We start from the raw sequence: 13,220 nt of genomic DNA on the forward strand, positions 1-13,220 counted from the left end.
AAACCCTGCCGTGCTCACCGGCCCAGGTACGGCAGGGAAGCGGTGGGCCCAGTTGCAGTGGCATGCACTGGTTTCTGTCCTCTCCTTTCAGAAGCTCCCCTCCCCTTCTCCTTAGTCTTGCACCAGCTAAAGAGCTGGTGCAGGTCTGAGGGGACCCATTGGTGAGTGGGAGGCTTATGGAAGGGTGAGGGGAAATTCTTCCTTCCCCTCCCAATTTATCGCTGGGTAAAATGTGTGCCTTTTTGGCATTGCTGAATTGTTTGGGTTTGGGGGAGGACAGGGCTCCTAGTCCTCTTCAGCTTTCATATTTAAAAATGCACACACAGACAGAGATTGAGTCTCAGTATTTGCTAGGGTTCCGTTTCCAAAACTCACATGGATGCCAAAAATCGCATTAAGTCAAATTCATTTAAAACACACACACACACACACACACACACACACACACACACACGTTGAGTCTCAGTATTCACAACAGTTCCCAGAACTCATGTGGATGGCAAAAATCGTGTTAAAGCAAATCCATTTAAAAAACAATGCCCCTTTGCTAGGCAATTTAAAAACAGCCTTACTGACTTTTGTTATGTAAGACAGAGTCATTAGGCAGACAATACATCAATCAGTGTGTCTCCAGGGGCTTAGAAAGCCAGCAACCCCTCCTTCACCAATGAACATAAGAACAGCCCCACTGGATCAGGCCATAGGCCCATCTAGTCCAGCTTCCTGTATCTCACAGTGGCCCACCAAAGTGCAAAGTGATTATCATTCTTTCACATGCTCAGGGGAAGGGAGGGGTTGCTGCCTTGGAATGAATCTGTTCTAAGTGCCTGGAGAGAGAATGTTTGATGGATTGTCAGCCAACTGCCCTCTCTCAATTAATGACTTTTTCCCCTTTATTTTAAAGGGCACCCATTCTCTTTTTGGGAAAGGAACATAAATGTTTGGCTTATACAGTTGTGCTCCCATATTCGCAAGGGTTCTGTTCTGGAACTCTCTGCAGTTAAGTGAAACTGCGAATATGGGCAAATGCCTGCCGCCCCCACCCTCTGGAGCCAAGGGGAGCTCTACTTCCCTCATCTCCAGAGGGTTCTCTGAGCCCAGCCGAGGCTGTGGACATCAGACTGGGCATTTCTGTTTTAAAAAGTGACTTCCGGTTTCTCTATGAAACCAGAAGTGTCGTTTTTAATGTCTTATAAGGAATTGGGAGGCCTGGCTTCCCCAGGCCTCCCAATCAAAGAATCTCCAGCTGAGCAACTCCAACTGAGTCTGTTTCATAAGGCAGTAAGTAGTTTTTGCATATGTATACAAATGTATATGGTATACTTGGGGGGGGGGCCGCGAACCGAATCCATGGATAAGTGAATCCACGGGTATGAGATCCACAGATACGGAAGGGCCCCTTGTTTAAGAGGTGTTTCTCCCCCAACTACTGAAGGTGTTACCAGCATTTGGCTTGCAGCATCCCTTCCCAGAGTGCCTCTGTGAGAAGAACCACAGCCTAGTGAAGATAGCCCAACAAGCTATCTCAGGAATATCTTACAATTCCTTCACTTTATTACAGCTGTTAAGTATCTTATTGCTCAAACTTATCCCTTGTTAGTGCTGGCATTCTAGCACAATGAGGGCCCCATCAGCATGGCAGCCCGTCTGCCAGTCTGCACCATGCTGCCACCAGTGCAAGAGTGGAAAGCCACGCACTGCTCATGGCACAGATCAGCCACTAGTCGGGTTTGTCTGGTGGTGGGGCAGATCAGGGCAGAGGTTGGAGTGGGATGGGGCTGATGTATCACAAATCCCCATCCTGGGCTGGACATGCCGCTAGTAAGCTCCTCAGGACTATGCCAGCAAAAGAACTGCATTGGGTTAAACTTTGAGAAGTCCCATTAGGGACTCTTCTGCAGCCTACACCCAGGTAAATTTCCCTCTGTTATCTCCCTCACCCAGCCTCTTCCTAGAAGTGGCGCATAGGGCACATAGGAAGCAGTGGCTAGCACACCAGTGGTCCTGCACCTTTCCCATCATATTCGTCATTCCTAACTACAAGGAAAATTAATATGAAAGTCAGATCTTTGTTGTGTCTTAATTCTTTATTTTTTTACATTTTTGACAGATTCATTTTTTCATATGTAATCATTTTTTCATTGCATGGCAGATCATAATTATCTCAACAGCAGCCAGAGTTGATGTAACGGAGGATTATGGCATCAGGTAGGAAGAAACAGCAGAAGCATAGGGACACCGCAGGCAAAAATTCTAGAAATTCCCCTATCTAAAAATATTGTTTTAAAGGAGGAAAAGGAAATTAAAGGGATGGAGAATTGTGTGCATGTATGAACAGAACTGTGACAACTGAGCCATGCATTGTCTGTTAGTCTAAGAGCTTATTTGTATCTGCTAGATAGCACGAAAGAATACAATTCTATGACTGTAGTCCTATACACATCTTCCTGGAGTAAGCCTTATTGAACACAATTGAACTTACATCTGAGTAGACGTGAATAGGAGTGCACTGTATTTTTTTTGAAATAGTTGTTGTTGTTCTGGTAGCAAAACATTTCTTGTGAATGTGCTACCCTTTTTATTTACTTCCTTACTTAGTAAATTTATATCCCACCTCCTCAAAGAGCATCCAAGGTGGCTAGAACTAGAACTACTTGGCCCTGTAGTGGGCATGACTTTGAGTATGTGGTATGTGGAGTGTCTGTGTGGTTACCTTTTGCTTTAAATATTGTGACGGGCTTAAAAGTTCATTGTTAACTATAATACTGTTACTTTGGCCAAAATATCCTTAGTCTGGATTGTTCCTTAAAAATAGTCCTAAGAAATACTGTAGTGTACCATAAAATGTCCAAATAGCCCAACTGGTACTGAATATCATCAGTATTATTTTCTTCACAGAAATATTGTCCCAGGGGTTTGCCAGTGTTAATAACAGCTCTGGATTAATAAGTTATTTATATTGGAATTGCCAGCTTTTGTATTATGGGAAACACTTTATTCTCTCAGAAACTAGCTCAAGAGCCAGAATTGCCTTGGATGACTAGGCTGGCAATCAAGTTGGTATCACTTAGTAGAAAGCACCTTGCTGGTATAGAGTATATGAGGTCATTGGGGAGATGGTGAACAATTCTGAAAGACCTTTGCGAGAACCAGATTGCTTTGTCTTACTTGAATGTGCATGTATTTTTGTATGAAAGCCACATGGAGACAACATCTCTTCTGTTGCACCATGAAACTATATAAGGGTGCAATCCTATATCAGTGCTTTCCAGCACTGACTTAAGTGCAATGCAGCTCTGAGATAAGGGAACAAACATTCCCTTACTTTGAGGAGGCCTCTGTGAGTGACACCCAACTGCAGGATGCAGCACACGTCCCATTGGCACTGCTATGCCAGTGCTGGAAAGCACTGACATAAGGGGTTAGGATTGCACCCTAAATGTATTTAAATAAATGTTTGTTTTCTTCATAATTTAAATTACAAACAGGTCCCCTCCCCTGCACCTTCATTGCAGGTAGAGTCATCAAATGTTGGGGAGGAATAACTAAATTCTATAAGGCAAAGATTTTTAGGGCATCCTTATTCTAGGGATATAACATTTTTCAAAGAATTCCTTCTGGGAAACTTTTTAAAGAGTAAAATATATTTGGGATATATTAAATGTTGAAAAAACTTCACAGCTTGAACAAATTGTGAGGTTTTCAAAGAGAGGTTTCTTTGTTCATTCCACTTTTATCCTGTGCTATCAAATGAGTCTCCTGTTGAGAGAGAGAATTTAAAAGGCATCCCCCACTGTGATGCACAGAAGTCCCAATTACTTAATTAAAAACAAATGGAAAAATTCCTCTTTTGATTTAGTTTTAGCATTGGGGAAAAGTATACATGTTTATTTGTTTAACAAATATTTGTTTACTTAATTGGATCATTCCTGTGAAATACATTGTGTAAAGTTAAGCACGTTATTAGTCCAATCCTAACTTGCACTGGAACAGGCAGGCCGGCAGGCCTGCATGTATTCATCGCAAGTTTTGGGCTGTCTGAGGCTTGGCCTGAGGCAATGGAAAACTTTTCCCCTTATCCTGGGGAGAGCTGCAGCAGCCCCAATGGGCTGCCCACCTTAAGAGGTGACGCAAATCAGAGCAGCCCGGGACTGCCCTGGGCCGCCAGGGAATGGCGCTAGGATCTGGCATAATTGCCAGATCCTGGCCCCACCTGTCCACCCACCCCTAGGAATGCCCTTCATTCCTAGCAATGACCAAAATTGGTATGTGAGATGGTTGGTTCTGAGGCATTATATTACAAGCAGGAGCAAAATCCAAAGTGGTGTTGGGTTCAAGCTTGTGATGCCTCAGGGATCTCTAAACTGAGATTATTTTCAAATCCTCAATTTCTGAATTTTTTCTCCATCCTTTGAAAGAACTCCCCCCCCCCAGCTTTTTCTTAAGGATAAAGGTGTTACATTGTGCGTTAATGAAGAATATTAATTTAAAATGCATTTACTGTAGCTCCATTGTCCTTATTTTTGTTCTTCCTTTTTTTCTGATTCGAATATCCCCTTCGGACTTGATCAGAACATGGTTGTAGAAAGTGGGAATTATTTTCTTTATTTATTTTTTTTGAAGTCTTTCTGCAAATACTGGAGCTGAGAGATAACTGAGTTATTCCCAGATCTGCTGATTAGTTGGAAGTTTGCCACTAATAAGTGCATAGTGAATGCAAATTACTCAGAGCTTTGACCAGAATATCTCCCTTTCAGCTCAAAAGAATTAGTATTAAAAAAAAGTTTGATTATATGGGGACAGAATGACTGAGTGCAGTAGTATCAGTGAACATAAGCCATGATAGCTAAATGATTGAACCTCCAGGTGTAGAAAAGTGTTCTTCTGATTACCACTGCTGGGGGCAAACAGTAAGTAGGGTACTTGCCTTCTTGTCCAGCTGTAGCTGTGGTATTTCCAGAAGCATCTGACTAGTTTTTACACAATTAGGTGGCCTCTTGATCTGATTCGGCAAGACTCTACTTTTGTTCTTATAGTTTTCAAAGTAGATAATTCATGGGATCTTCCAAAACACCCCATCACTTGACCTCTTCAGAAGAAATTGCCATGACTAGTTCTTAGGCATATGAAAGAATTAGCTTTAGACACCTTATATCAAGTTTTGTAAGATCTCACTTCCTGTACTCAGAGATAGTTTTGGTTTTTTCTGAGGATTTTGGATGGTGGAGACTTAATAAATAAGGACGTTTAGGCACAATAACAAGATGGTAATGGACAGCCTCCATTTTCAGAGGATGTATGTAAAACCGATATTCTGCTACATGCTTTGCCTGTCATTTGTTTGGTGATACTTATTCCCTTGGGCTTGAAAGACTGTAATCTTTAAATAATACCATATTGGTTTTTATTTTTTAAAAAAACAACTCCTCTCTTTAGGGAGCTGTCCGAAGTAATGCAGATTGAAGCCATGGGGAGTTCTTTCATTAAGCTCACAGGAGAGCAGCAAATGTGATTGGGTTTAAAAGAAAAAAGTTGCATTGTTTAAAAAACAAAACCACACACCCAAGTTACTAGAGAAACTGGGAATGTCTTGTGTGTGGGAATTTACTGCTAGATTTGACAAGAAGAATCTAGTGGAGGATAAGAATCCAGCAGAGAATAAGGCAAAGCAGCACATTCTGAACTTGTTTTGACTGGGATTTAGTGGGTGTCTTTTGCACACAACTCTGATACATCAGAATTGGGAACAGAGTCTGCAATTAGTGTCCTCTTGCATTCTGAATGTACAGTGAACCTTCTCCCTTCAAATGTGATTTATGCTAATGATCTGAGCATGGGGTTTGGAAGCAAAAACACAGTTGCTGCCCACCCCCTCTCCAATTTTATTTTTGTGTTTGGACTTTGTATGTTTGCTGTTTCTTAGCGACACTTTATTTTACCAATACAAAAAGTATGGATTCATACAGAAGATAAAAATCAAGAAAATTGGAGGGGGCGAGTGTTTTTCCATAACTTAGACAAAAAGATGCAAAAACCATTCCCTTACCCCAAGGACACTCCAGTGGCTGCCCCTGCCCCATTGGTTACAGCTCCGGCAGCTCAGGATTGGGCTGCCTGTCATTATTTAAAGGTATTTTATTTTGAACTACCTATCAGTGAAATTTACCATGAAACCACTGAAAATGATTTTGTTTCCTCACGTAACATTCTCATGCAGGTTCAAGAAGAAGCCAGTGTTTATAAAACTCCTGTGGTTCTTGAGTGAAAAACACTAGTTATTTGCAAACTATTATTTTACCTCCAGGAGTTTAGGCCTTTGCCTTCCTTTTTGAGATCATTTTCTCTGATTTAATTTAAATTTCTCTGAGGTAATTCAGTGTACCCGTCCTTATGCGTACAGCAGCCCCGTCCTTATGCGTTCTTTTAAATAACATTGGTCCAATCCCTGCTATGATTACAATAACACTAACCTTTTTCTTCCCTAGGTGGTCTCTGCTTACCTAGTCTCTGACCATCAAGTATAGAAATGTTCCTTTGGTGCCTCTTCTATGAAACAGGATGCATCCAAATCCTCCTGAATGAAATTTTGAGCCCTGGGGAAGTCTAAGCCCTGCTCCTTACCTTTCTCTTACAGTGAAGGAAGAGATGAAGTTGCCTTCCTTTTCCCTCTTCCCATTGCCATTGCTGTTCGGAGAAAGTGTGGGAGCTGGCAATATGAGGTTGGGATTGAGAGTAGAACCTGGGATTTCATTCCTTCCCTTTCATTGGCTCGTGTTCTGCAGATCCTTAATTTAATGTGCATGTAGCAGCCCCTTCTTTATGCGGTCTTGTAAATACATTTGTCCAATCCCGGCTATGATAACAATAATCCTAACTATTCAAGAGCATCTCTCCTTTTTATGACTATTGTTATGTTTGGAAATCTAAAGTGCCTTTCTTTAAATTTTATTTTTTAACTTGACTCTTTGTTTTACAGATGAGGGCAGAAGCGCAGTTGACCATGCAGGTGGGGCACAGATTGTAATAGACCATTTAAGGTCACTGTGCAGTAAAACAGATCCAGCCAGTGAGAAGCTCTTGACTGTCTTTTGTGGCATGCTGATGAACTATAGCAATGAGAATGGTAAACACAAATGCTAAAAATCCCTTTACTTTAAATATAATTTTAAAAGATCATAGGTGTATAATGTTAAAACAATGAAAGGAAGTTGCTATCTTGATTACAGGTAAAATAGAGTGTTATCCTTTAGTAATGTAGTTAAATATCAGAATAGATTCATACCTGTATCCAGTAGCGTAGCTAGAGGAGGGCAGTATTGCAGGTGCTTCAGCGTGCTGTGTAAGCAGCCCCTCCTGTTCACCATCAAAGCCATTCCAGGCAGCGACAGCAATGCACAGATGCTCACCAAACAAAATGGTGCCTCCTGCATATTGTTGTTGATGCCTGGGATGGCTCTGACGGCAAGTCGGAAGGGCCACTTAACAATGCATTGCAGTGCCTGCAGAACTTGCCATTTTGTCCCCCTCTAGCTACACTACCGCCTGTCCCCATTCAGAGTCCTGTGTGCGTCCTTATATGCACAAGGCATTCCTGGAAGCATAGGGTGCCCCATTCCTTTCAACAGAGAATGATCATTCATTCATTCATTCAAAAAAAAAAAAAAAAAAAGGTATAGCTTTTCTCCTCTACTGAAATGAATGGAGCAACCCACTCAGGCAGAATTGCTCCTGATGTGTTTAGAGTAGAGCTCCTGATCCTGAAGGAAATACTGGATGAAGACCCTGTATAAGATTTCTGCAAACTGTATTGAATTATCATTTTTTTAAATGTATGATGTTTAATACATTTTAAAACAGAAATGGATTATACAGTAAGGCCTACTAATGTTCCTGTGACTACAGCCAGATTCCAATTAACTTCACAGTGTGGGGGGAGGGGAAGCAAACATCCTCCACTTGTGGGAAGGTGGTCTGAAAAAAGTTTGGGAATTATTAGGCCTAAATAAAATCTCCACTCAAATGTTCAGCTAATCCAAAACGTAATAATGAAACTTTATTGCATTATAACTATCTTATTTAAAACAAACAAAAAGACATAGGTAGAGTTATACTATATTTTAAAACATTGGCATTGTAAGCAAAAACATAAATTGATTCTAATGAGATCAGTTTTGGATGCAGTCATCTTTTACAGGCAACTGAATGTGTGGTTACTTCCATGTTTAGGGGATGTTGCAAGATGAATCAGAAGGAGAATTTAGTTTTCAAAAGGAAGTTGTATAAACCAGTGGTGTAGCTAGAAAAAGTGCAAAGACTAAGGGCCCAATCCTATCCAAATTTCCAGTGCTGGTGCAGTTGTGCCAGTGGGGTGTGTACTGTATCCTGTGGTGGAGGGGCAATCACTGGGGCCTTCTTATCGTATGGGAACATGTTCTCCCTTATCACAGGGCTGCATTGTGACTACACTGGAGCTGAAAAGTTGGATAGGATTGGGCCCTAGGTTTTGCAGGCGCCTGAATGCTCCATGTAAGTGGCCCCTCTCCCTCCCTTTCTGAGCAAGTCTGGGCTCCCACTGCCTGGAATTGTTCTGAAGGGAAGAGGAGGAGCTTCTTGTGCTGTGCATTCAGGTGCCTGCAAAACTTAGTGCTTTGCACCTCCACTAGCTATGCCAATGGTGCAAGTTATAGCTGTGCATACAACTGGCACAACCTCCCTGCCTGCACAGTTGTTTCCATCTTAGATGAATGGAATTCCTTAGGAATCAATCAACTACAATAGTGTTTGTGGTCAGTATTTCATTTTAAATATTGTTATAATTCCTAAAATGTACAAACTATTCCAGGTATCAAATGCTGTTGCTTATGATTAATGATGAATGTCCCTTTTTATTTTCAAAATAATTCATTCCTTCTTATTCTGTTTCTAGAAATTTGGGAGTACTTATTCTGAAAGTATTTTCATTATACTTTTGTTTTATCAAATACAAAGCTTACTGAATGTCATATTGCAGGATTATAAATTAAGTGCCTTTTAAAGTCATTTGCCCTTTAGGATTTATCTACTCCATAATCTTGGATTTATTATGCTGCCTTAACTTCCTATCCCTAACCAAATAATCCTGGGAATTGTAGTTCCTTTTGAGGGCTAAGTATTTCTGTCAAGCATCTCAACAGCGCCAGCCCATGAGAATTTTGCTACCTGAAACGGAGCATCAGAGAGCACTCCACCCTTTCTTTCCCTTACTGTTTTCTCCCTGTTAAACCATTTCTGCCCAACATCGCATATATGTAACAGGGATCAAATGTGTACACCTGTGGGCGGGGCAGAAATGTTAAAATAACACACCTCCAATTCTTTCCTTTTTTCAGATCTCCCCTCCTTCCTTTATTTTCCATGAGGAAGGGAAGAGAAAGACACCATGGTGCCATTTTGCCTTCCTTCCTCTGCAAGCCATCACAGGTGGGCAGGTGCTGGTCAGGTTGCCACTTACAACTGGCTCACTATCTGCCACCAGAAGCAGCCCACCACCCTGCTTCTTAGAAAGTCTGGCCTTCATCCTTGATATGTACACATAACTACAATTCCAGTGTGTAGTGTTCTGTCACAGAATTAATTCTATTCCAGTGGCTAGATACCATAAGACTCGCAGCCAATTCTTTTTTTACATTAAAAATGAAAAATTAAATATTTGTTTGCTTAATATTTTGAGCTTCCAGACATGAAGATTCTTTCTCAGATTGCACACATTTAACGTGTGCATTGAACCTGATATCTTTGCCTTTTGTTTTAATCTCTCAATTTATTTTGTCCTCCATCTTACTCTTTTCTAATGTCACCTGTGTCTAGTCCTCTGCTGTTTTCTTCACCTTTACAATCACCTCTGCTGTTTTCTTCACCTTTACAATGCAAAATTTTTCATTGAGAATGGGTCGAACCCAGAACAGAACCCGAACAGTAATTGAGTTTTTTGTTGACTGTCTTAGAATCAAACTACATTTTCTGCACACTCACATGATTCCCCTTCTTCTCAAGCCCAGAAGCTCTGTTTGGGATGGTGGTGGAAGTCCTCCCAATTGGAGCTTCTGGTTTGAGAGTGAAAGTTTTGGAAGCATTCCCCTGCTTTTCCCCAGGACATGGAGGAAAGGCAAAGCAGGAAACACTGCCTCATACAGCATAGAATTGATTTATAGAATTTGCTGCCATAAGATGCGGTGATGACTGGCTCTACTCAAGAATAGCCAGGTGGCACCTCAAAGATCCACTGAATACCAGTGGCAATGGCAGGAGAGGAATATTGCTTTCATCTTAATGCTTGTGGCTTCCCACTGGGTCACTGAACTGGCCACTATGGGAAAATAGGATACTGGATTAGATGGCCCTTGGATCTGATCTAGCAGGACTCTTAGGGCACAATCCTAACCCCTTATGTCAGTGCTTTCCAGCACTGACATAAGGGCAATGCAGCTCTGAGGTAAGGGAACAAACATTCCCTTACTTTGAGGAGGCCTCTGTGAGTGACACCCAACTGCAGAAAGCACTGACATAAGGGGTTAGGATTGCGCCCTTCTTAACCCAGATTCCTTCATTAATTAAGTGACATCCCCTAAAACCAATTAGGTAAAATGTACAGGTCCATCGTATTTATACACGGATTTTTTATACACGGATTTGACTCAACATGAATGGCCCCTGCAAATGAGAAGGAATGTGCTGATCCCTAAAGAAGGGGAAAATGCACCCTTTAAAATCAGTTTAAAAAACTGAACAGTCCTTTAACAGTAGCCTCTTTAATGAGAGGGGGGGGCAGCAGGCTGACAATCCATCAATCATTCTCTGTTCAGGCAGCTTCTGCCCAAGACCCCTCCCTTCCCCCTGAGCACTTGAAAGAAAGATACTTTGCATTGGTGAAGGGAGGGGTGAAGGAGTGAAGCCTTTCTAAGCACTCTGAGACTGTTGGATTTCCTTCTTAATGACTCTTAACATCACAAAGGTCAGCAAGACTGTTTTTAAATCACTGGAGCAAAGAAACTTTGTTTTTTAAATTGATTTGCTAGAGTTTGTTAAGTTTTTTCTTACTTCAAATTATCAAATCCATTCAGCCAGGTTAAAAATTGTGGTCATGTTTAGGATATGTGTTTTTGATTTGCATATGTGATGTCCTGCTTTTTCCTGTTCTGTGCTTATTTATGGTGGAAAAAAAGCTCCTAACTTATTTTGTAATCCATGCTTTGCTGAATTCAACATACAGTGTTGAATGTTGAAAGTACATTTTTGGTACTTTCTTCTCAGATATGTCCCAGGAAGTTCTGGTGCCAAGATTTCACCAATTTTAACTGCTCTTGACCAAGTTTGTGTTCATCAAAGAACCTGTATTTTCCCAGTCAGGGAAAAGAAGCAGATGCTTTTCTCTGATGTCTCACTGAGCTTTGCGGATGCAAGTGTAGGGATGAGGTTCTGCTCCTCTAGCCCCTAATCGGAGCTGGGTCCTATTGGAACACACACAACTACCCACTGTTCTTAAGAAATGTTAATTTCCAGCTCTGCTGCTCAAAATAACTAAATGAAGACCTCAATTCTATCCATATTTACTTGGGAGCAAATCCCTCTGAAGACAATAGGACTTCTCAGTAGACATGCATAGGAGTGTTCTGTAACAGTTATTTATTTCAGGATGCAATCCTAACCCCTTATTTCAGTGCTTTCCAGCACTGACATAAGGGCAATGCAGCTCCAAGGAAAGGGAACAAACATTCCCTTACTTTGAGGAGGCCTCTGTGAGTGCCACCAGCTGCAGGATGCAGCACACGTCCCATTGGCACCGCTACACCAGTGCTGGAAAGCACTGACCTAAGGGGTTAGGATTGCGCCCTTAGTGTATGGTCAAGTTGCAGAATGTAACCGATTTCTTTCCCATCCCAATTTTATCTCCTTAATGATCATACCAAAGACCCCATTTTGTAGTTTGTAACTCCCTTATCTCCCTTACACTAGTGCTCCTCCCCCAGTCTGATGTGTGAGCAGTGCCGCTTTACCATGTCGCTGTAGCCACTTTTGCTCCTGTTCCTAGGCTTTGCCTCACATATGGTCCTGCAGCCATTCCTGCAACTTGGAGAAGGGCAAAGGAGAGGAAACAAGAATGGTTTCCGCAGCCTGCTAGCAAATTAAGAGATTTTTACTGTATTTTCTTTCTGGAACCACCCAGAAGCTGCACTTAAACCATGCAACAGCTACTGTTTGACCACTCTTGATTTATAACCTTTGAAGCATTGCAGTGATCGGAGTTGACTGCAGCAGTGCAGTAGTCAGACGAACTGCTTTTCGTCTTGAGCTTGAGCACCCTTCTTTCTTTTTTCCTTCTATCTTGCAAGCTGTATGTCTGTGTCTGTGTGTTCGGGTTCCATATGCTTTTGTAAATGAAGTGTGAAATACAGGCTCCACTTTGCAAAATGTTACTTCAGTCATGAATAGTTCTTGCTAGCATGAGAAGCCCTCTGTCACCTAGATATCCGGAGTGTTGGTAGAGCTGTTATCTGTATGCCGTGCTGGTGTAACATTTGCAAGGGTATATTTAATAGTAAGGGAAATTATATGACTGTCTGTCATATTTTCCTGAGTTCATTGAGTTCACAATAATTCATTGTGAGAATTTGTAAGATTGTGTGAAATTTGTGAGGTCAGACCATAACGCAGAGTTATTTATTTGTATGTTGTATGTTTGTACGTTGTATGTTGTATGTAGGTCAACATTTGTATGTTGACCTGTCCCCAGGGGTTTCCAGGGCCCAGTCCTAATGGGCCATAGCGCTGAGCTCCAGTACTGGTGCTGGGTGTTGTAAACATGCCATAAAGCACATTTATGGCACCCTCAAAGGAAGGGGTGCCTGTGCCGGGCCAGTACCAGTTAGACACCACCCAGAGGAAAGTAGGAGCTCTGGGTGGTGGTGGGGGCTTTGGGGGCAGGGGAAGGCTTCCTGGGCAGAGGAAGGGTGGGACAGGGGGAGAAACTGACCTGGGAGGGAGGTGGGATGGGCAGAGTGCTTCTCCACTAGATCCTGTTCTCTGTGTTTGGCTGAAAGCCTGAGACAGAGCTTCTCTCATATAAACTGGCAAAATAGCCAGCGCAGATGTGAGAAGCCCCATTGCAGGGCCTTGGTCTTTCCTTAGGAGAAGAGGAGACTTCTGGCAGCTTCCTGGCATCCATGGGATACAGCGGTTGCCAT

At 42.0% G+C, this 13,220-nt stretch overlaps 1 protein-coding gene across 4 annotated transcripts in view; it reads left to right on the plus strand.

The window, feature by feature from the left end:
* RAP1GDS1 (Rap1 GTPase-GDP dissociation stimulator 1) overlaps positions 1-13,220 on the plus strand; it is a 109,938-nt gene that overhangs the window by 67,043 nt on the left and 29,675 nt on the right. For 3 of the 4 annotated variants that reach the window (XM_066632848.1, XM_066632849.1, XM_066632852.1), the window contains one exon: positions 6,977-7,123. The exons of the other annotated variant lie outside the window; for it this stretch is intronic. In XM_066632848.1, the coding sequence (XP_066488945.1) occupies positions 6,977-7,123 (147 nt within the window). The remainder of the gene's footprint in view (positions 1-6,976; positions 7,124-13,220) is intronic. 4 annotated transcript variants of the gene reach the window in all.

Source organism: Tiliqua scincoides, chromosome 6 (genome assembly GCF_035046505.1).
Source record: "Tiliqua scincoides isolate rTilSci1 chromosome 6, rTilSci1.hap2, whole genome shotgun sequence".
Taxonomy (NCBI): Eukaryota; Metazoa; Chordata; class Lepidosauria; order Squamata; family Scincidae; genus Tiliqua; species Tiliqua scincoides.